Source organism: Dromaius novaehollandiae, chromosome 1 (genome assembly GCF_036370855.1).
Source record: "Dromaius novaehollandiae isolate bDroNov1 chromosome 1, bDroNov1.hap1, whole genome shotgun sequence".
NCBI classification, from domain to species: Eukaryota; Metazoa; Chordata; class Aves; order Casuariiformes; family Dromaiidae; genus Dromaius; species Dromaius novaehollandiae.
The window spans coordinates 23358341-23380000 of NC_088098.1; the positions used below are offsets into that span (position 1 = coordinate 23358341).

The 21660-nt window shown below is 53.8% G+C and overlaps 2 protein-coding genes and 3 long non-coding RNA genes across 5 annotated transcripts; all 5 read left to right on the forward strand.

Moving 5' to 3' along the window:
• The first annotated feature begins 1475 nt into the window (after positions 1–1475).
• LOC135328312 (uncharacterized) lies at positions 1476–3210 on the forward strand. The gene is made up of 4 exons (XR_010389138.1): positions 1476–1533; positions 1968–2021; positions 2140–2223; positions 3043–3210. It is a non-coding gene; the product is annotated as an uncharacterized LOC135328312 (long non-coding RNA).
• A 995-nt stretch (positions 3211–4205) lies between these two features.
• LOC135327236 (ankyrin repeat domain-containing protein 26-like) lies at positions 4206–6689 on the forward strand. Its single transcript, XM_064505386.1, has 4 exons — positions 4206–4339; positions 4819–4960; positions 5562–5843; positions 6384–6689. Exons 1-4 carry the CDS (start codon positions 4248–4250, stop codon positions 6687–6689), a joined length of 822 nt encoding a protein of 273 aa, XP_064361456.1. The 5' UTR covers positions 4206–4247.
• A 959-nt stretch (positions 6690–7648) lies between these two features.
• On the forward strand, positions 7649–8920 carry LOC135327563 (uncharacterized). Its single transcript, XR_010387881.1, has 2 exons — positions 7649–7916; positions 8515–8920. It is a non-coding gene; the product is annotated as an uncharacterized LOC135327563 (long non-coding RNA).
• A 4036-nt stretch (positions 8921–12956) lies between these two features.
• Positions 12957–18433, forward strand: LOC135327237 (ankyrin repeat domain-containing protein 7-like). Its single transcript, XM_064505387.1, has 9 exons — positions 12957–13392; positions 14650–14764; positions 15007–15180; positions 15274–15380; positions 16123–16260; positions 16801–16949; positions 17404–17437; positions 17536–17608; positions 18191–18433. The coding sequence occupies exons 1-9, from the start codon at positions 13190–13192 to the stop codon at positions 18431–18433; spliced, it is 1236 nt and encodes a 411-aa protein (XP_064361457.1). The 5' UTR covers positions 12957–13189.
• Positions 18434–20546: 2113 nt separating this feature from the next.
• Positions 20547–21396, forward strand: LOC135328318 (uncharacterized). Its single transcript, XR_010389153.1, has 3 exons — positions 20547–20604; positions 21039–21092; positions 21211–21396. It is a non-coding gene; the product is annotated as an uncharacterized LOC135328318 (long non-coding RNA).
• Positions 21397–21660: the final 264 nt, after the last annotated feature.

Genomic DNA, 21660 nt, shown 5'->3' on the forward strand with positions numbered 1-21660 from the left:
ATCCCCGGTGGCGGGGGGAACCGCTCGGGAGTTTGCTTTGGACGTGGGCCCTAGCGCTGATGAGGCTCAGTTCCCTCTTTGGCCGCTTCTGCCATGTGTTTGCTCCTGTGAACTTGAGCAGCTTCTGCTCTGTGCAAGCTGTTCAGTCAGGACTGTGCCTAAGTAGGGTCTGCTGATGTCTTAGGTCTCATAGGAACTGGCCTTTGAATGTGATTTCTAGTGTAACACTGAAAGAGTACAGATTCTGGCTCTGCAAGTGCTTGGGAGGGTTGCTGCTTCTTTGCCACGGTACCCAATGAAATGAGTGTTTTTGGAACCGTGCAGCCAAGTAGTAAGCACAACCAAAAAAAATCAGTGTAGGCTTGGAGCACTGTTTTGGGTTGAAGTGTGAAAGTGAGGAAAGAGAAGGAGGCTTGACTAAGGTTGTCTGAGAAGCAGGCAGCCGTTGGTTTTCCTTGGTGCAAAGGAGGGGGAAAGGGTGTGTGCGCTCCTGGCTGTTGTAACCTAGGTGAGGCCAGGGTCAGACTGTGTGCAGGCAGTGCTTGTCAGGGGCTTTGCAGAACTGGAGCAGGACGTTTGGGACGTTGGGTATTGCTGTCTACTCAAAGAGGTTCCTGAGGAAAAACCGCAGGCCTCGTAGAAGAGAAGTCAGAACTTTTCCCTGCGTGGGTGCCGAGAAGAGGAGTATTTTGGAAGGTGTGGATTGCCTGTGCAGAGGATGCTTGTTTCTGTTCTTTCTCACTCTTTTGGCTGGCCTCTTCTAGGAGGAGTCACCTGAAGGGGAGGGAGAGGAGGAGCACCAGCAGCCTCAAGTTGCGAATGCTGCAGAAGCCCCTGCTGGTGTGAGAGGTGAGTTAATAAACATTGATCCCCTTTGTTTCTTTGCTAGTTGTGCTGCGTCAGTGAACGGAAGTGGTGATCTGCTTGTGAGATGGTGCAGCCCCCAGTTTTCCCCTTGCCAGCCAGTGCTGGGGGGAAGGTTGAGGGTAGGGAAAGTCAACTGTGGGAGATGTTCTGTGGTAGTGCTGGAGTGCAAGGAGCGTTGCTCCTTGGTGACTTCCTGCACATGTGAGGATGTTTTGGCTAGTGCTTTGAGGGTTCCTCTTCTACCGTGCAAAGGGATTGTGAGTGCCAAACTCTGGAGCCCTAGTTTGGAGGGGAGATGCCCCCAAACCTCCCTACTCCAGGACTCTGGCATGCCAGAGCCTCGTTTGGATGCTACCCGACCATCTGTTGAGTGTTTATTGTAGCCGTGGGAGGTGTCATGCTGAGCTTGGGCATCTTCTGCTGCAAAGAAGGACCTGGGAAGCGTCGAGAGCACCTTGGTGGGGCTGGGGGGGGAATGACAGTGCTGTTTTTCCTCTGTAGTTGAAGGGTTATCCGACTCATGGCTGCAGGGCTTGCCTGACGGGGGGGGAGCAGCAGAGTGAAAGAAGGACTCGTGGTGTGTCATTTCTCCCTTCCTTTGTAGGTGTTACGTCGGCAGCAGGAGTGAAGCAGGAGGAAGACAGGGACTTTCCTTCGTTTTCTGAGGTGCTTTCAGTGAGAGGCGCAGTGGGGTCCTCGGGTCCCCGTGGGGGGAACTGCTTGGGAGCTTGTTTAGGACATGGGCCCTAGCGCTGATGAGGCTCAGTACCCCTTTGGCTGCTTCTGCCATGTGTCTGCTCCTGTGAACTTGAGCAGCTTCTGCTCTGTGCAAGCTGTTCAGTCAGGACTGTGCCTAAGTAGGGTCTGCTGATGTCCTAGGTCTCATAGGAACTGGCCTTTGAATGTGATTTCCAGTGTAACACTGAAAGAGTACAGATTCTGGCTCTGCAAGTGCTTGGGAGGGTTGCTGCTTCTTTGCCACGGTACCCAATGAAATGAGTGTTTTTGGAACCGTGCAGCCAAGCAGTAAGCACAACAAAAAAAATCAGTGTAGGCTTGGAGCACTGTTTTGGGTTCTGAAAGGCCTGTTATACTTCCAGAGCCTGCCTGCCTTGACGGCATGCGTGAGTGCAGAACCAGCAGTGAAACGGCAGGTAATGCTTAAGTGACGATCCAAGTCGTGCTTGGGTATGACACCTGCAGCTTGATGCTGAAGTGTTTGTGGAAACTCCTTGCCCCACTCTCTGCTTGTTTGTGTTCTCACTCAACCAGGTGTCCGCAGATGCGAGAGAGAAGCGTGCAGGACACGAGGCTGCTGCCACACGAACAGATACAGATTTCCAGTACGACGGACAGGTGACTGTGTTAAAGACCCGTGAAGATGTTAGTGTAAAGGGAGCTGTTATTCCCAAATGAGTGCAGGAGGGAGACTGCAGAGAGTAGCAGATTCCAGATATACTTCAGAAGTATTGCAGAATTCATTTCTTTCCCTTTGTGAAATGGAAGAACTGCGCAAAGGACGAAAGCCCTGGGTTGGAAGTAGGAAGCCCTGGCTTTGATGGTCAGAGTAATATCTGCAGTCAGACCCTAGCTCTTGCTGTGCAGGACAGCACATTTTGCATTGTCTTAAAAAAGAAGAAAAACTGCTCAAGCCCACTAATACTAAGCCCTTTTTTAATGAATTAGGAAACAGCAACCCTCGTGAAGAGATGCCAACAGATTAGATGTCCTCAGGTGACCAGGATAGCTAGAGGTCTTCAGTTGTGCAGGCGCCTGCTGGTGGTGGGCAAAATTGCTTATCTTTGAGCTCACTCTGAAGACTGATGCAGTGAGTGAAAGGAAGAACGTAGTCCGTGTTCCTACCCTTTTCTTCATACGCATGTAACTAGTTCATTAGGGTATGGCCAGAGAGCTACAGCAGGAGGTTGCTGATGCTTCCCGTGGAGGAGTGACCACATGGGCGCTAGGAGCATCACGAGTCATTGAAAGAGTAGGCCTGGTGTTCCGGCGTTGTTTACGGCCGCCCGTAGGAAATTGAGATGGGGATGGGAGAGGCCAGTATGAAAGAGGATGAAGCAGCAGGGTTTTGGAGAGACGACTTGAGAGTCGAAGCAGTCGCCTTGTCTGTATGGAAAACGCAGCTGACTCGCGTGGGTCCTGGTTGTGGTTTTACAGTTGCAGGAGTCGGAAGAACAGCGTGTTCAGTCCGAGCGTTGTGCTCAGGACTTGAAGACGGCCCTGGAAAAGAAACAAAGAGAAGTGGTAGCTGTTTCCCAGCAACTGCAAGACCTTCTGGAAGCCTCCTCAGGAACTGTTAGCCTAAAACCTCTGGAAGAACGAGTGGGACGGTAAGGAACTGTCACGGTGAAGCAAGGCTTTGCTTTCTGGGACAGTGTAAAAGCAACAGGATTACCTTGCTGCATCACAGCAAGTTAATGCACAATTTTGAGAGAAGCTTTTGCTTTAGATGATGTTATTTCCCACTGTTGTGTCAGTATTTGTGCTCTTGTGTCTTCCCATAACGAGACCTGTGTTTCTTTTCAAGGCTTGAACTTGCAAACGCCAGCCTGGAAGGCAGAGTCCAGCAACAGACTGCTAGAATCAAAGTTCTTCAGAAAGAGCTGCGTGGCTCTGCCTCTGTAAGCCAGTCATGACTTTTGTTTTCCTGAGCTCCTGAGGCTAGCTCTGTGTGGGGGGGGGGAAATTTTCAGAAGAGATTGTCCTGGGGAGCCTAGGGGAAGTCATTTCCTGCAGCCTGCAGACGATCCGTTGTGGTGCTTACCCCTGAAGCGCAGCTGCCTGATGGCTTTCCTGCCTTAAAGGCATTCTGCAGGTTAGCTTGTGGAATTGCCTTGGTGCCAAGCGCTTTGTCGCCGAGCCCTAACTGGCATCCTCGGACTGTGGCAAGAGTTCCGTTGCCCGGCCTCTGAGCACCTTCCCTGTTTAGTGGCTATGGATTCCTTGGCTGGAAGGTGTAAATCTGTAAAGTAACTTGAGGAACTCCAAAGATGCGCAGCTGCAACTAATGAAGGAATCCCACATTGCTAGGCAGTGTTATTTTCGGTGTGCTTGGTCTGAGTTGGTGGAGACAAGCCCTCAACGAAGGGAGACTGCTGGATCACTGGAACTGGGGGTAGATTGTAAAGGAGTAGGGAGATGGAGAAATGTTTGTGGCACTTCTTTTTGGTAATACCCCTTAAATGAGGTGTGAGCTTCAGTCTGGAAAGTGTCAGCGTGCCTTTTTTGCTTTTTTTAATGCTACATCCTGCAACATCTGTGTGAGGAACGCTGTCTGCACCTAATGCTTATAGATGCCATTACTGAGTTATGTGTGCCATTTCTTCTTTCTGTTTGGAAAGTGTGAGAGCAAAAGCAAGTCAATGAAGAAGCTGGTAGAGTGGAAGCGACCAGCAGAAGCCCGACTGGAGCAGGAAATGAGAAGAAACATGGAACTGCAGAAAGAATGCAACAGGTAAGTATGGGTTTTTAGTACTTGTAAGAAGTATGGACTAGGCTGGGAGTCAAGCTTTATTTAACTTGACCCTAAGACTATGAGGACGTAACAGTTTGTGAGCACCTTCAAGCCTTGCGTTAGATCTTGCAAGTGGCTTCTGTACGTGAGCGTACGGTTTTAGGTAGGTGGAAGTGCAGGCTGCCCTGCAGTTGTTGTGGGGAGAGAGGGAGGGCAGGCAGAAGTCCGTCACCTCTGTTTTCAGGCCAAGGGAGTACCTCCATGGGAGTAGATGAAATTTCGACCCTGCAAGTGATCTGTGGGAGGGAAATGATTTTTTTTCCCCTGGTTTGGGTTTGGGTTTTTGGGGGGTCCATAAGTCCTGGCCTGTCAGTCAGGTTACAAACAAGGTAAGCCCCATCCATGCTGCTTACCTAAGTGTATACGCAAAGGCTGACTGTCCCTGGGCTTCCTATTTTATGTGCTAATTTGCTGCACAGGTCCAGGAGGCTTCTTGAAAGAGCTATGAAGAAACTGAGGGCGTATGAGAGGCGAGAGAGTGAGTCCCAGTCGGATTTCCAGGGCGCAATGGAGGACACGCGTTCTGGAAGGGGCAGCGAAGTTGGTAGATTAAGAACAAAGGTGAGCTTTGGTTTGTTCGGGTTTTTTGCTGTTTTTGGAAGCCTGTATGATTTAATTCTGTTTCCTGTTGTTAATGATCTGGTGGCTGTGTTCCGAAGTGAGTGGATTTCCCCTGTGATCCCTGAAAATGCCTAACTAATCCTTTGGTAAGTGAAGAAGCGTTGCAATACCAGGGTGCTGGTGTGGGAAAGGTAAATTTCTGAGGAGCAAAGAGGAAGACGGAGTTTTAGTTGACCTTTGGGGCCTACTGAAACCTGGTACTTCCTGAAAGCGCTTGAAAACAAACTCCCGCTTTGATCTGGAAAGAACACGCCTTCTTCCTCCACTGCTTGAAAAGCTCCTTTCTGGAGCACTGTTGGCGAAGCTTTCAGTGTCACGGAAAGAAGAGGATGTGTCTCTTGTGAGTTCTGTCCTGAAGTAACCTGACTGTGTGACAAATATGTAACACTCCTCGCACCCCCTGTCCATCCAAAACGCCCCCTCCCCCCCCGATAGATATTGTTTCTGATGAAAGGAGAAGGTGTCCAGCTCTGTGGATATTTGGTTTCCTGTGAGCGTCTGAGGCTGAGGCTAAGTGAGTCTGTCCTTTCCCTGTCTACAGGTCCGTGAACTTTCCCACTGGCTGGCGACAGAGCGGAGAAGGTCGAGGCAGCTAGAAAAAGCAAATGAAGGCTTGCGCGAAGAGTTGGCTTGGCTGCATGGGAGCTGTGACAAACTGCGCAAGAGGAAGCAGCATCTGGAAGAAGAGGTGGTTGTCCTCAGGCGTCATTTAGAGGCCAAGATGATGGATCGCAGCCACGTAGAAGTCTATAAAAAGGAGGCTGAACAAAGAGCTGGGCGAGAGCTAAGGCAAAAACTGCAGGAAGTCAATCTCTTTCTGCAGGTAAACTTACTTCACCCTGGTATCTGTGGTCCAGTTGTGCCTTGTCATTCCTTCATTCTTTCCTGTTGTGATTTTTCAGTATTTCATGCTTCTGCTGTCAGGGCTGTGGGGTCATGGGCTCTTCACATCTTCAGGAGGTTGTTGAAGGGTGTGAGCTTGTTGAATGGTTGTCCTCAACCACTCTGAGATCCTGTGAATAATCTTCTCCACCCACGTAGGTCACTGGGGAATCGGGTAACAGCGCTAAGAGAAGAATTGCAAGGAGACTAGTGTCTTGCCGAGACAGAGGTTGCTTAGTCCCAGCTTTGACCGAAAACAAAGAAGTTGCGCTAAGAGTGTGTGTGCGTGTGTCTCTTTCCGCACAAAAAGGATTATGTAATGTGGTGCTTCTGGGTTTCGCCCTCCCTCGTTGAGGGAAGGGAGGAGGCACCGTTGCCTCCCTGAGTAAGGTTGTGCTCTTCCGGTTGGGGGTGTGATACAGACTGGGGGGAAAGTTCTCTTCTTCTCTCCTGGGGCTTGAAATTGCATGCTCTGCTTCAGACACAGGCAGCCACCCAGGACCGAGTGGAACGCATAAGAGCTGCTACTGAAGCTTCCACGGTAGGCCGACTGCAGCAGAGAATTAGGGATTTAGAAGATGAATTGGCTCTCACAAAACGCCTGCAGCGAGCCAGAGCTAATGTGGGGCTTGCGGAAGCTGGTGCTGCACATCGTCACGAGTGCTGCAGGAGCCGCTCTTTGACGACGAACCCCGTGGGCAATGCTTCCTCTGTGGCAGACCGAGTGGAAGCTCATATGGCTGAGGTAAGGCATTGTAAACCCATGTTATTCTCGAATTACCTTTAAAGAATATGAATAAGCTAGGTTCAGCTTTTAAGCTGAAAATGAGCATCATCAATGAGCATCCTAGCTCCAGGACACCCAATCCAGTAGTCTGAACGTGACTGCTGACCCTCACAATGCTGCAACCTCGGCAATACCTCTGGTCCGCGTGTGTCCCAGAATTAGCAGTCTGTGAGACAGCACGTTCCTCACAGAATGGTGAGCAGCGTATCACGAGGCTTGGGAACCGCATGGCAAGAGTTGGACAAGGGAGCGCATAATTCTTCACAGAATGCCCTGATCCGTTCCCTCCTTTGCACAGAGTGGAGGCAGGGGCAAGCTCTCCCCTTCCGTCTGTTTTATCCCTGAGAAGTATTCAGGCCCCTCTAATTCTAACGCAGTGCTGTGGTGCCCCCTGCGTACCAAGGGTCCTGTTTAAAGGACGTGTCGGCGTACCGTACCTGTACCCGTGCCGGTAATGTTCTGAAGTGGAGTTCCTAGGCTCTGAGCGTTGTCTCGTGGAGTCTCACAGGGTGATCCGGATGACTGCCCTCGGGCAACCCCCGCGGGTAAATAGTAAGTCAGCAGTGCTGTCTGAAAAAGAACCGTCAAGAGGTGACTGCTGCAAGGAAAGCCAGCTCGTTCTGGCCTGAGTCCTTTGGTAATGAGTAAATTAAGCAGCATTTTGGCTCTTCTCTGTGTCGGTATGTTGGTAGGTGAGCCTGTGTGTGTCTCAGAATTAGTGGTGATTCCCCCGGGGATTCAGCCTGAACTGCTTGCTCTCTACCTAAGCCCAGAAGCTGTATGCTCTCTGTTTGGACAGTCACTTCTAGATGTCCCGGCGTGCATCATGATGGAAAAAACCGCAGGCATCACGAGCCTTACCCGCTGTCAACAGTGTAAACGTGCTGCTTGTGCGCTTGTGGATAGATCTCTGACCTTCCCTGGTTGCTGTGAAGTCATTGTGCTTTTTGCTGTACTTTTTAAAAAGCAGAATATGAGAAAACTGATGAGTTGCGATTGCTTTGTGATGCAGTTAATGCCACACAATGCGTCTTGGTGGACAACGAATTTCTCTGTACTGTATTGGGGATGATGTTTCCCGTTCTTATTCTGCATTACAGCTGGGTTTCCAAAGGCTGTAGAAGCTAGTACTACAAGCATGTAACTATTGAGGTCTTCAGGGTATCCTGTATATACTTCCAGGTGCGGCGGGAATGGTCAAAAATATCGCTGAAGAACTTGAGCAAGGTAATTTGTCAGGATATGTTAGCAGTGTTGTGAAGGAAGATGACCGTTCCTAGTTTCTGGACACAACTACTTGAAAGCTGTTAAGCTCCTGTGCTAAGCACAGCTGTTTTCTACTAGCTTTCCAAGCTAGAGCTTTATGTGAAAACTTCCTGCTTATCCAAATAATAGTGGCACAGAATTTATGCAGTTGCCTTTAAGAAAAACAGAAAAAACAGTGTACACGCTTGTACACACACACACACACACACACCCCCCCCCCAGTGCCCTGAATAATCCCACCTCTTTGTGTTAATTGTTCCTCCAGAGCCACGGCTTTGCAGTGACTGGGCCTGTTTCAAAGCAGGTAGCCCCGGAGAGCAATTCCTTCTGTCCCAGTGGTCCTTAATCTCCGAGCGAGCGGCTGGCTGTTGCTTTCTAGCTCTTTGCATTTGCCTGGACGGACACAAGTCCGTTGCATTAAAGCCGTTTGCATTGTGAATGGAGTTGCCTGTCTCCTGGGAGTAATAGGGTTTGTTTGGTTTGGGGACTTGTTACCTTTTCCTACTGTGACACTAACATAGGGCATTTTCTCCCCCCTCTGCTGCCCCCCCTTCCTCAGCAATGGCTGAACTGAAAATTGGATCGGCTGGAGCTTCTGCCTGGGCATCTGCTGAAGGATCCTCAGAAAACGGAGACCAGGAGCCACTTTCCAGGGCAATGTAAGAGTATCACGCCGTTTCCGCCAAAAACGATGTGCTCTGACTTGGACAAAAATGCTAGGGAGCAGCCGCTCTGGAAGTAGCTGCGTTTGCCGTTTCATGCCTGCCGAAGTGGTGAGCCATCAGAAGATGCTGGGGCAGAGGAAGTCCCCATTCCAGAAAGCTAAGAGTGGTTATCCTGAGACGAATGAAGCCTGGGGAAATGTGCCTTCTGCCTCTTAACGGAGTGGTGTGTAGATAATAACACGCTGTATTTAAATGAAAGTATTCTGTTCCAACTTGGTACTTAATAAATTTTGCAGTCTAGTACCTGTCTCTGTTTCATTCCGTTCCCCCTCCTGACTTTGCCTGCCCTGCCCATGTGGCTGTACCCTCTTGCTCCGTCTGCTTGTGTCTCTTACAGAATAGTAGCTGTCAGACTGCTGCCAAAGGGGGAACGCTGGCAGGAGTCTGGCCTGTTGCTGCCTGTGGCTGCAAGGCGGGGGTCCTCTTCCTCAGTGGAGGCCGCAAGCAGGAGTGTGTTAAGACGGGGGCCTCGACTTCAGGTCTTGCTAATACTGGGGCACTTGACTCCGGCTGCCTTTCAGAACAAGGCTTCCTGTGGTCTAGGCAGAAGGGAGGGAGAGGGCTCCTGGTAGCCGTGAAAGGTTGCAAAGCCCACCAGTCTGGAAGGGTATCTGGTCCACGTGGAGTCAGCAACGGGGAAAGGGGGGAAGACATTTCTCTGCCCTGCAGCATGACTGGCAAGGCTGACCTTCTGTTCAGTGCTGGGCACTTGCTTTTCTCTCTCCAAAGCAAAAGCAAGTGCAGAAAGTCTGTGCCTTCCCTTTGTGTCGTCCTTTTGACAAACTCTGACATGAACTGTTTTCAAATGGTTCCCAGCCTGCTTCTGTCCCGCTGGCTGTCAGCGAGAGGTGCAGAAGCAGGACTGAACCTCAGCGCTGGCATCTGCCATAACAGGAGCTGGTGATGGTTACAGTGCGGCTAGGGAAAAGTCCCGTCAGCTCCTCAACTTCAGCGTGCATCTGCGCTGCCAGTGCGAGGCCACTCTCGATGATGTGTGAGAGGTCATGGCAATCGCGGGAGGTTCCTGAGGCCTGGCCCACAGCAGCTGTCCCTCCTGCCTTGAAGAGGGGCAAGAAGCGGGACCCAGGGAGCTACAAGCGGGCCAGCGGCACCTCGAGGCCTGGCAAGCTGATGGAGCAGAGCCTCCCGGAAGCCCTTTCCAAAGACGTGGAGGCCCAGAAGGTGACTGGGAGTAGTCGGCATGGATTTACCATGAGGCGGTAATGTGCTCTTGTCGCAAAGAAGGCCAACGTTATCCTGGGCTGCATTAGGCAGAGTGTTGCCAGTGGGTCAAGGGAGGTAATTCTCCCCCTCTACCTCATCCCGGGTGAGGCTGCATCTGGCGTAGTGTGTCCCGTTCTGGGCTCTGCAGTAGAAGAGAGAGATGGAGCTACTGGAGCAAGTCCAGCGAAGGGCTACTAAGATGATTATGGGCCTGGAGTTTTTCTCATATGAGGAAAGGCTGCGAGAGCTGGCATTGTTCTGCCTGGAGAAGAGAAGACTGAGGCGGGATCTTACCAATGTTTATAAATATCTGAAGGGAGGGTGTAAGGAAGATGGGGTCAGACTTTTTTCAGTGGTGCCTAGTGGTAGGATGAGAGGCAAAGGGCAGAAACTGAAACACAGTTGCATCTGAACATAAGGAACGACTTTTTTACGGTGAGGATGACCGAGTACTGGAACAGGTGGCCCAGAGAGATTGTGGAGTCTCCATCCTTGGAGATGTTCAAAAGCCATCTGGATGGGGCCCTGCGCAACGTGCTTCAGGTGATCCTGCATGGTTTTACAAAGGAGGAAACCATGCCTGACCAACCTGAGAGCCTTCTACGACAAAGCGACAAACTCTCTGGCCAAGGGCAGAGCAGGGGAGAGCGTTTATCTTGCCTTCAGCAAGGCTGCCAGCACTGTCTCCCCTAACATCCTCCTAGACAAACTGATGAAGTTCAGGCAAGGTAAGTGGAGGATGAGGTGGCACATGCAGTGAAGGGCCACAAAGATGATCAGGGGCTTGGAGCACCTGCCCTGCCTGGAGAGGCTGCGAGAGCTGGGCCTGCTCAGCCTGAAGAAGAGGCGGCTCCGGGGGCATCTTACTCTGTATAAATAAATCCCTGTGGGAATACCTGATTGGGGTGGGGGGGGTGGTGAAGAAGGCAGAGCCAGGCTCTTCTCAGTGGTGCCCAGGAAAGGCCAGGAAGCAATGGGCACAAACTGAAATAGGGGAAACTCCATTTAAACATAAGGAAAGCTTCTTTTGCGGGGAGGGTGGTCCGGGAGCGGCCAGGGCCGGTTGCTCCAGCAGGGATGGGGAGCCGGGAGCTGAGGGTGGTGACGTGGCTACCAGGGCAGGGGCCTCGCCAGCCAAGGCCCAGCCCCACCGTAGGCAAGTGAGGGAGCAGGGCAGTCTCAGCGGTGGCAGCCAGGCTCAGCCGGCAGCCCCGGTCGCCAGGGAAGTTAGAGCTGGTGCAGCAGGTCCGAGGTCGGGCCAGGAAGTCAGAGCGCAGGTTGGGTTGGGGTTCAGGCCAGCGCTGGTAACCAGCCCCCGGCACAGGCTGCTCAGGGCCTGTTAGTGCCCAGAGAGGGGCTGGAGCCTCCATCCTCGGAGACACTCAAACCCCGGCTGCACACAGCCCTGAGCAACCTGCTCTGCATGAGCCTGCTTGCAGCAGGGGCCTGGCCCAGAGCACCTCCCGCAGCCCCTCCCGACCTCAGCCCTCCCGTGACTCTGCAATTGCAGCGCTGAAGCCCGGCGGGAAGCCTCATCCATCTCAGCAACAGCTCAGCAGGCTCCTCTGCCAACGCACCGGCAACAAGGAGAACCTAAACACCGTTTTCTGTACTCAGCAGCAAAGGAGCCAGGACAAAGGGCGCCAGGGCCTCAGGAAGGGCAGCGCTCTGCAAACCCTCGCAGGAGCAGCAGTCACAGGCCGCTCCAGGCCCAAACAAGCGCGGCCTCAAGGCAGGAGAGCGGAGGCAAGGGCCCTCTCGCCAGGCATCGCTGCACCCAAATTCTCCCGCTCCTCAAGGCGAAGAACTGCTCAGGGAGGCTCTGTCGCAATCGTCTCTGCCTTCACGGCTACGAGAGGGGAGCCGGGAGCTGCAGGAACCAAGAAAACACCAGGAGCCCCAAATCCCCAAGCCTCCATTTACAAACAGGAGGAGCAGCAGTGAAAGCCTGGCAAGAAGGGCCCAAACCGAGGAACAGCAGTAGCAGCTGAGGTGTTTGAAGAAACCACGTTGCCTGCTTTCTGGAGCCTTTGCGGGGACCAGCGTGTTTCTATTTCCCCGGAGCCGCCGGGCGCCCACAGGGGCGTGCGCAGTTCGCTAGCAGACTTTCAGCCGGGCTGGCCAGCGAGCAGGCGGCCCCAGCTCTGGGCACAGGCAGCGGGCAGGCTGAGAGGCCGAGCTGACGCTGCCAGGAGCTGCAAGCGCAGGGGTGCTGGCGAGTCTGCAGAGCTGAGGGAGCGCGTTTCTGTGCGCGCGTGAACCTCCAGCACCCGGAAAGGAGGCTGCACGTCCTCTGCTACTGGGGCCTCGCCTGGATGCAAGCACAGGCGCTGCCTTGGGGCAGTGTCACGTCCCACCTACAAGGGGGGGAGGGTGACCCAGGTTTGCAAATCCCCTCGGTATGGATTGAGGGCGAAACGGCACTCAAGGTCCGTTCATACACATCAACCTTAATGGAACAAATATTCGGCGGACATTGGTCCTCTAACAATTATACCTGCCTCAGCTCTGCGGCTTTATGGGGAACCAAGGTGGCCTTAACTGTGTGAAAAGGAAAGCAAGCCCGAAAGCAAGCAAGAGAGCGAGAGCGAATCGCCAGTTGTGGATCCAGCACTGGACCTGCCAACAGCAGTGTTCAGTGTAGAGAGAAACCACCCACCCAGGGCTCCTACGTGCGCCTGTTTTTTTGTGCCAGCTCCTGGGCTTCTGGAACCTTCTCTCAGCCCAGTCTCAGGAGTGGCTGAGACACACGTCGGCTCAGGGCAGTGGCACCAATGAGCCAAGGGGAGTGAGCCTGGGACCCTCCCTGGGGCTCTGGTCCCAGGAGCAGCTGCTCGAGTTCACAGTGCTGTTACTTGGGCCTCGTCCCCTACAGGGAGGGAACCCCCAGCGCCGGAGCCCTGCGAGGCGCTCCCAGCGCCGCCCCCCGCCCCGGCCGCGCCCCGCAGGCGGCGGCAGCGCCGACTCGCCGCCGGCCCGCCCGGAGCCCCGCCCCCGCGGCGTCACGCGGCGCCCTGTGACGCCCCCGAGCGCCCTCGCCGCGGCTGTTGCGCATCGGCCTCTGGAGGCAGCGCCCTCAGCGTGTGGCCGCTGCTGCCGCAGCACCGGCGCGTCCTCGCTGGGCGCCTCTCTCGGAGCCTCGCTGCGCCCTGCCCTCGGCCCCGGCCCCGGCCCCGGCCCGGGGACTGCGAGCCCGGTGCCCCCAGCCCCGCGGCCCACCGGGGCTCGGCTCCTCTGCCCCCGCCCGAGGCGGGGCCGTGTCCGTGTCTGCGTCCCTGCTGCAGCATGAAGAGGCTCCTGGGGCTCTTCGGCAAGGGGCCGCCTGCGCGCGGCAGCGCTTCCCTGCCCTGCATGGGCGCCGCCTACGAGCTCCGCGAGAATGAGCTGGGCAAGCTGCACCGCGCGGCCGCCAGCGGCGACCTGGCGCAGGTGCGGCGGCCACGGTGGCTGCTGAGACCCGGCCTCAACGGGCGGGACCAGGCGAAGCGGTGAGGGGGGCGGTGGCGCCCGCGGGCCGGGCTCTGGGCGGTGCCGCGAGCGTGGGGGCGGCGCGAGGGGCGGCCGCGAGGGCCGGGCCGCGGCGGCGGTGCCGGCTGTGGCCGCGGCGGCGGGCGGAGGGGGCGGCGGCGGCGGCGGCCCGGCCGCGTGCCCGGAGGCGCCGGCGCAGCTGCGAGGCTGCGGCGGGCCCGTGCTGCCGGCAGAGAGGTCTCCTTTGCTGGGCGAGGCGAGGCGAGGCGAGGCTGAGGAGGGCGGAAACGAGGGGGCAGGTTTTGCGAGCGGCCTCTCCCGCAGCGTCGCCTGTGCTGCCTGCGTGGCAGCAGCCCTCTCGAGGTGCTCGCGGGATCCTTCGTAGCCGCGTCGGCTGCGGTGGTTTGAGCTGAGGCGTTTGGCAGTTTGAAGGGCCTCCTGTCTTCCAGGCGCGGCACAGCACGGCACGGCTTTGCCTGGAAGGAAGGCAGGAAGTGCCGTTTCCTTCAGCTGGTGAGGGCTGGTGGAAAGGCAGTCGTGCTCCCTCGGGGTGGACGCTGTGTGAGAAGGGCAGTCACAGCTGGGGGCAAGACAGAGGGCTGCTCTGCTGCTGTCGGCATGACAGGGTCGAGGGGGAAGGTTTCTGCTCTCTGGTTTGCCAGGTGTTGCCGAGGGCCCTTGGGAGTGAGCGCGTCCTCGTGTTTGCTGCAGTAGTAAGCTCGGGGGAAGGAGAGAAGGCACGAATTCCCGAAAAGCACAGCGCGGGGCTGATGTGATGGTGTCCTGCAACCCATCTCCTTAGCCTCTGGCACGGTGTTGTCACGTGAGCGATGCTGGCGGAAGCTCGAGGTTCCCTTGCCGCAGGCTTAAGGCGCCCGAGCCTTGGTCGTCCTTGCTGGGCGGTGTGCGTAGTGCTGCTGGAGGCAGCGGCCAGTTGCCTGGGCAGAGGGATGGAGGGCAGCAGTTTCAGAGCGGCAGCCTGAGGCTGTGCGGGAAGAATCCTGTGCCTGGGCGCAGGACTGCGTCCGCAGGGAGCCGGGTGCGGAGCGGAGTGAACGTCGTCTTCATAAACGAGTGGGGGGGGGGTGAGGTGGATGTTTCCTAGCCGGTCTCTGCCTTTGGGCGTGCAACTGCCGTCATTGCTGAAGGGATGAGAAACTTTTTCTAAGCTTGTTTTTTGGAACCGGAAAGCAGTGGCCCTACACACGTGACATAGGCAGGAGCGGTCTCTTCAGCTTTCTCTCTGTCTGTGTTAATGTAATATATTTACTTTTTAGGACACCTCTGCATCTTGCTTGCGCTAATGGACATGCGGAGGTTGTTTCGTACTTAGTAGAGAGGAAGTGCAAGCTCAATCCTCGTGATAATTTTGAGAGATCGCCACTGATGAAGGTACGTGGAGTATGTGATGCTGTTGTAGGTAGGACTTAGAAGTTAAGCACTGAGCGATCCATCTCTTGGGTGATTCGTGACCTGGGTATGGGTGGAGATCGCGTTGTGCTTGGTGCCGAATAGGCATCCGGTACCTAATCTTTGACCGCGTTCTTGTTTTCTGAGGTTGGCAAGCGGTGGGAGTTGTGACAGAGGGAAACGTAGTTGCTGGAAATGTTTCTTTTTCCCGGTGTTGTTTCCAGGCGGTACAGTGCCAGCAAGAACAATGTGTCGCCATTCTGCTAGCGCATGGTGCCGACCCTAATCTTGCAGATGCTCTCGGCAACACTGCCCTTCACCTCGCTGCCCTTGCTCCTAACACCTCTCTAGCAGGGCAGTTACTGGAGCACAATGCCCATATTGATGCGCAGAATAAGGTAAGCGTAGAATGTGGGTAAGGCGTCTCTTGGAAAGCAAAAGTTGCTTCACTTCTCTGTGTTTTTCTAACTGGGGGGGATTTATGCTTTCAGGTGGGATACACGCCCCTCGCTCTTGCCGTGTCCGAGCATCACAAAGAGATGGTGGAGTTCCTGCTTAGAAAAGGAGCTGACGTGCACACTCGAGATCAGCCTGAAAGGTGAAGGGCTCGTCACAACAGGGTGTGGGTCTCCTGAGTATTCTTCAAGTTTGACTGAGGAGAGGCGTGGGCGTGAGCCTCTAAAAGGCACAAGTAGCCACAGAGAAGCAGTTCCCTCTGCGTGGCTTTTGAAAAGTGCTCTGCGCTTGGCTGCTGTCATGCCTCACTGGACGCCTTCCGCCTTGAGGACTGCCAGAAAGCATTGTGTCTGGTCGCCACGAGGCAGGGAACTTGCCGTTAGTTCGGCAGCATTGCTGTTAGGCAGGAGCGGGTTTTTACAGCCCAGGCGTAGTTGGTATGTAAATGCTGTCTCGCGGGCAGCGTTGTCTCTCTGTCCTGACACTCGCTTTGACAACGGGTGCGCATTGAGACGAGAGAGGTTCCAAGTGGATGTGAGGAGAATCTTCTTTGCCGTGAGGACGGTGACATGTCGGAACGGGTTGCGCGAGGAGGTTGTGCAGCCTCCCTGCTTGGCGGCTTGGAAGACCAGACCGAGTAAAGCGCTGAGCAACCCGGTGTGGCCTCGTAGCTGCACGTGCTTTGGGGTGGTGTTTGGCCGCGAGCGGTCTCGAGGCCCCTTCCGACCCGAGTTCTCCTGTGCTTCCGTGTAGTTGGCTTTGCTTTCCTTCCGCCTGTGGGAAAGGGGGAAGTAGTTGTTTGGGGAGCAAACAGGGATGAAAGTAATGGCAGTGAAACGTGTGTATCGGCTGATACATTTCCTCTCATCTTTTGGATGCTCTAGGACCCCTCTTATGCTTGCTGCTTCTGCTGGGGACATGAGCATCATAGAAGTTCTTCTTGGCTACAGTGCTGATCTTTCCCAGAAAGACATTCTGGGACGGACAGCAGAAGATTATGCTGCTACTTCTGGGCACGCTCAGTAAGTGCTTTAGGTCACCGTCAGAGTTGCTAAGTTGTCTGGATGTGCGTGTTGGCTTAAGGGCACGCTTGGTAACAGCAGCAAGGTTTAGTGATGCACGGAGACCTTTGCTGAAGCTGGGCGAGATGGAATCTTCTGGTACGTGTTGCTCCCGTGTCAAGTGTGAATTGGGAAATTTTCCTCGACTTCCACCCAAAATGCTCCGTTAGGTTTCAAGTTTGCAATGCTGAGCTCACGTCCGAGCAACGCAAAGTCTGAAAAGTGTGTCTTTGCCAAGTGAAGTGTATATAAGCCCCTGCCCAGACCAGCGCTTGACCCCAAATCTAGAGCTCATTTCTTCTCCCTTTCTCCTAGCCTGTATGGAGGGAAGCAGGAAAGAAGGGGGCCTGGGTGTGTGTAACTAGCATGTGTGTGCGACCTTACCAGTTGGCTCTGAATAGGCGTAGGATGGAGAATAAATGGCTATTTGTATTCTAGAAGCGGTGTATGCAAGGATGCTGCTGTTCTTAGTGACGGTATTTCCTTTCTTTCTGTACACAGTGTTAGTCAACACCTGGCAGACTGCACAGAGAAGAAAAATGCGGGAGAAGCTTCTGCAGGCGGCACAAGAGGCATGCCAGTGCTTAGCACGCCTCCTGGAGCAGGAGCTGCTGGCTTTGCATTGGGTGCCTGTGCTCTGGCTGGCGGAGGTAGGATCCCTAACCGTGGAGGAGCTGAGGAGGAAAATCCCCACGGCCTTTTCTTTTGGTGGCTTGTGTTGTTGAAGCTTATCGTGTTCAGCACTGACTTTGTGTGCTACTCCATCTGAGGCCTCCACTAAAGTTTTGTAAATGCGCTTCTGTGTTGCTGACTGGACCCATGTCTTGCGAGGCTGTGAGGGTGCTTCTATAATTAGTGTGTTAGCCGTCCATTCGGAGGGTTGTTGCCTGTTGGATTTCCCCATGTTTATAGACAGGGGCTTTCCTTTTTTTCTTAAAAAAAAAAAAAAAAAATCGGTGGTTTGGGGCATGCTTTTGTTCGTGCTGTCTCGCATGGCTGTTTCACTCCAGGTAGGCCTGTGGAATTGTCCATGTTACATGCCTGTAGGCACTGTTGACATTCAAAGGTGCTAAGAATTAATCATGCCAATTGCTATTTGAACAGTGAGAGACGACATTTCGCATGGCTACTTTGTAAGGTGAGAGTTGAACAGTACCTTTTCCCAAATACTTTAACCTGCCTAAAAAGAGGAAAGACGGGAGAGAGACGCGGTCCTTCTTGCCTTTTCTTTTCAAGCCTGTTGGAGGAAGAGGAGAGTGATGACAGCCTTCCTGCTTGTGAGAAAGAAAGACGCTGTTTAGCTGCCAAGGTAAAGTGCCTCACCAGGCAACTTTTCCCACGAAACGACTGACTTGCAGGGAGGACCTGTCTGGATTTGAGCGAAAGCACGTTTCCAGGCAGGTGGTTTCCTCCCGCAAAGCGGTCTCCTGCCTGCACCCTTTCTGCTGCTGTGAGCTGTTTCCTGCAAGACTTGTAGCCGCAGCAGAGCATGCAGCAGTCTTGCTGTTGTGGGGGGAAAGAGCAGTAGGTGACAAGAAAAACGACCACATGGTTTTCCTCATCTGAGTCAGATTTCTAGACCGTGAAAGTTGATCAGCTCCTAGACTGCCTATTCTTTTGTCCTCCAGACCTTGCTCTTTGTTTCCAGTAACTTTGGTGATAGAATTGTGACGGATATGGAAGAAGGGCATTTATTGATCAAAATCTGCAGAAATGCTTCATGCCCTGGCTCTCCCTTCCTCCTTGTCAGGTTCCTCAAGTGTGCTTGGGGGGGCAGTTGCTCAAGCGGGTCTTTTTTTCTGCTGCCTGATGCGGATGGCATTCCAGGCTTGTGCGTGATCTCACACCGCCTGTTTCCCCTCTCTTTTTTCCTGTTTGTTTGTTTATCCAGATGAGGTGTTTGGCGTTGGGAGTGGGCTGTGATGAAGAATCCGATTCTGGTGCTGAAACCCCCCCTGTACTGCTGGAGATGCAGGCATGTTTGATTTTTAAGCGGGCTCTGTTTCTTTCAGTGACCTTTGAGAGACTGTCGCAGATGTTGTCTGTGAAGAGCTACTGCAGCCTAGTAAGATGTGATAGTGGTTTGAAGTGTGAAAGTGAGGAAAGAGAAGGAGGCTTGACTAAGGTTGTCTGAGAAGCAGGCAGCCGTTGGTTTTCCTTGGTGCAAAGGAGGGGGAAAGGGTGTGTGCGCTCCTGGCTGTTGTAACCTAGGTGAGGCCAGGGTCAGACTGTGTGCAGGCAGTGCTTGTCAGGGGCTTTGCAGAACTGGAGCAGGACGTTTGGGACGTTGGGTATTGCTGTCTACTCAAAGAGGTTCCTGAGGAAAAACCGCAGGCCTCGTAGAAGAGAAGTCAGAACTTTTCCCTGCGTGGGTGCCGAGAAGAGGAGTATTTTGGAAGGTGTGGATTGCCTGTGCAGAGGATGCTAGTTTCTGTTCTTTCTCACTCTTTTGGCTGGCCTCTTCTAGGAGGAGTCACCTGAAGGGGAGGGAGAGGAGGAGCACCAGCAGCCTCAAGTTGCGAATGCTGCAGAAGCCCCTGCTGGTGTGAGAGGTGAGTTAATAAACATTGATCCCCTTTGTTTCTTTGCTAGTTGTGCTGCGTCAGTGAACGGAAGTGGTGGCCTGGTGGGGGAGAGGTTGCCTGATGGAGGAGAGCAGCAGTCATTTCTCCCTTCCTTTGTAGGTGTTACGTCGGCAGCAGGAGTGAAGCAGGAGGAAGACAGCGACTCTCCGTGGGATTCTGAGGTGCTTTCAGTGAGGGGCGCAGTGGGATCCCCGGTGGCGGGGGGAACCGCTCGGGAGTTTGCTTTGGACGTGGGCCCTAGCGCTGATGAGGCTCAGTTCCCTCTTTGGCCGCTTCTGCCATGTGTTTGCTCCTGTGAACTTGAGCAGCTTCTGCTCTGTGCAAGCTGTTCAGTCAGGACTGTGCCTAAGTAGGGTCTGCTGATGTCTTAGGTCTCATAGGAACTGGCCTTTGAATGTGATTTCTAGTGTAACACTGAAAGAGTACAGATTCTGGCTCTGCAAGTGCTTGGGAGGGTTGCTGCTTCTTTGCCACGGTACCCAATGAAATGAGTGTTTTTGGAACCGTGCAGCCAAGTAGTAAGCACAACCAAAAAAAATCAGTGTAGGCTTGGAGCACTGTTTTGGGTTGAAGTGTGAAAGTGAGGAAAGAGAAGGAGGCTTGACTAAGGTTGTCTGAGAAGCAGGCAGCCGTTGGTTTTCCTTGGTGCAAAGGAGGGGGAAAGGGTGTGTGCGCTCCTGGCTGTTGTAACCTAGGTGAGGCCAGGGTCAGACTGTGTGCAGGCAGTGCTTGTCAGGGGCTTTGCAGAACTGGAGCAGGACGTTTGGGACGTTGGGTATTGCTGTCTACTCAAAGAGGTTCCTGAGGAAAAACCGCAGGCCTCGTAGAAGAGAAGTCAGAACTTTTCCCTGCGTGGGTGCCGAGAAGAGGAGTATTTTGGAAGGTGTGGATTGCCTGTGCAGAGGATGCTTGTTTCTGTTCTTTCTCACTCTTTTGGCTGGCCTCTTCTAGGAGGAGTCACCTGAAGGGGAGGGAGAGGAGGAGCACCAGCAGCCTCAAGTTGCGAATGCTGCAGAAGCCCCTGCTGGTGTGAGAGGTGAGTTAATAAACATTGATCCCCTTTGTTTCTTTGCTAGTTGTGCTGCGTCAGTGAACGGAAGTGGTGATCTGCTTGTGAGATGGTGCAGCCCCCAGTTTTCCCCTTGCCAGCCAGTGCTGGGGGGAAGGTTGAGGGTAGGGAAAGTCAACTGTGGGAGATGTTCTGTGGTAGTGCTGGAGTGCAAGGAGCGTTGCTCCTTGGTGACTTCCTGCACATGTGAGGATGTTTTGGCTAGTGCTTTGAGGGTTCCTCTTCTACCGTGCAAAGGGATTGTGAGTGCCAAACTCTGGAGCCCTAGTTTGGAGGGGAGATGCCCCCAAACCTCCCTACTCCAGGACTCTGGCATGCCAGAGCCTCGTTTGGATGCTACCCGACCATCTGTTGAGTGTTTATTGTAGCCGTGGGAGGTGTCATGCTGAGCTTGGGCATCTTCTGCTGCAAAGAAGGACCTGGGAAGCGTCGAGAGCACCTTGGTGGGGCTGGGGGGGGAATGACAGTGCTGTTTTTCCTCTGTAGTTGAAGGGTTATCCGACTCATGGCTGCAGGGCTTGCCTGACGGGGGGGGAGCAGCAGAGTGAAAGAAGGACTCGTGGTGTGTCATTTCTCCCTTCCTTTGTAGGTGTTACGTCGGCAGCAGGAGTGAAGCAGGAGGAAGACAGGGACTTTCCTTCGTTTTCTGAGGTGCTTTCAGTGAGAGGCGCAGTGGGGTCCTCGGGTCCCCGTGGGGGGAACTGCTTGGGAGCTTGTTTAGGACATGGGCCCTAGCGCTGATGAGGCTCAGTACCCCTTTGGCTGCTTCTGCCATGTGTCTGCTCCTGTGAACTTGAGCAGCTTCTGCTCTGTGCAAGCTGTTCAGTCAGGACTGTGCCTAAGTAGGGTCTGCTGATGTCCTAGGTCTCATAGGAACTGGCCTTTGAATGTGATTTCCAGTGTAACACTGAAAGAGTACAGATTCTGGCTCTGCAAGTGCTTGGGAGGGTTGCTGCTTCTTTGCCACGGTACCCAATGAAATGAGTGTTTTTGGAACCGTGCAGCCAAGCAGTAAGCACAACAAAAAAAATCAGTGTAGGCTTGGAGCACTGTTTTGGGTTCTGAAAGGCCTGTTATACTTCCAGAGCCTGCCTGCCTTGACGGCATGCGTGAGTGCAGAACCAGCAGTGAAACGGCAGGTAATGCTTAAGTGACGATCCAAGTCGTGCTTGGGTATGACACCTGCAGCTTGATGCTGAAGTGTTTGTGGAAACTCCTTGCCCCACTCTCTGCTTGTTTGTGTTCTCACTCAACCAGGTGTCCGCAGATGCGAGAGAGAAGCGTGCAGGACACGAGGCTGCTGCCACACGAACAGATACAGATTTCCAGTACGACGGACAGGTGACTGTGTTAAAGACCCGTGAAGATGTTAGTGTAAAGGGAGCTGTTATTCCCAAATGAGTGCAGGAGGGAGACTGCAGAGAGTAGCAGATTCCAGATATACTTCAGAAGTATTGCAGAATTCATTTCTTTCCCTTTGTGAAATGGAAGAACTGCGCAAAGGACGAAAGCCCTGGGTTGGAAGTAGGAAGCCCTGGCTTTGATGGTCAGAGTAATATCTGCAGTCAGACCCTAGCTCTTGCTGTGCAGGACAGCACATTTTGCATTGTCTTAAAAAAGAAGAAAAACTGCTCAAGCCCACTAATACTAAGCCCTTTTTTAATGAATTAGGAAACAGCAACCCTCGTGAAGAGATGCCAACAGATT

Coding starts and splice junctions, on each gene's coding strand:
- LOC135327236 (XM_064505386.1), top strand. CDS start 4,248: ATGAAGAAGCTGGTAGAGTGGAAGCGACCAGCAGAAGCCCGACTGGAG. Junction 4,961..5,561: donor TTGGTAGATTAAGAACAAAG/GTGAGCTTTGGT, acceptor CCCTGTCTACAG/GTCCGTGAACTTTCCCACTG. Junction 5,844..6,383: donor AAGTCAATCTCTTTCTGCAG/GTAAACTTACTT, acceptor GCTCTGCTTCAG/ACACAGGCAGCCACCCAGGA.
- LOC135327237 (XM_064505387.1), top strand. CDS start 13,190: ATGAAGAGGCTCCTGGGGCTCTTCGGCAAGGGGCCGCCTGCGCGCGGC. Junction 15,381..16,122: donor ACTCGAGATCAGCCTGAAAG/GTGAAGGGCTCG, acceptor TGGATGCTCTAG/GACCCCTCTTATGCTTGCTG. Junction 17,609..18,190: donor GACGCTGTTTAGCTGCCAAG/GTAAAGTGCCTC, acceptor TTGTTTATCCAG/ATGAGGTGTTTGGCGTTGGG.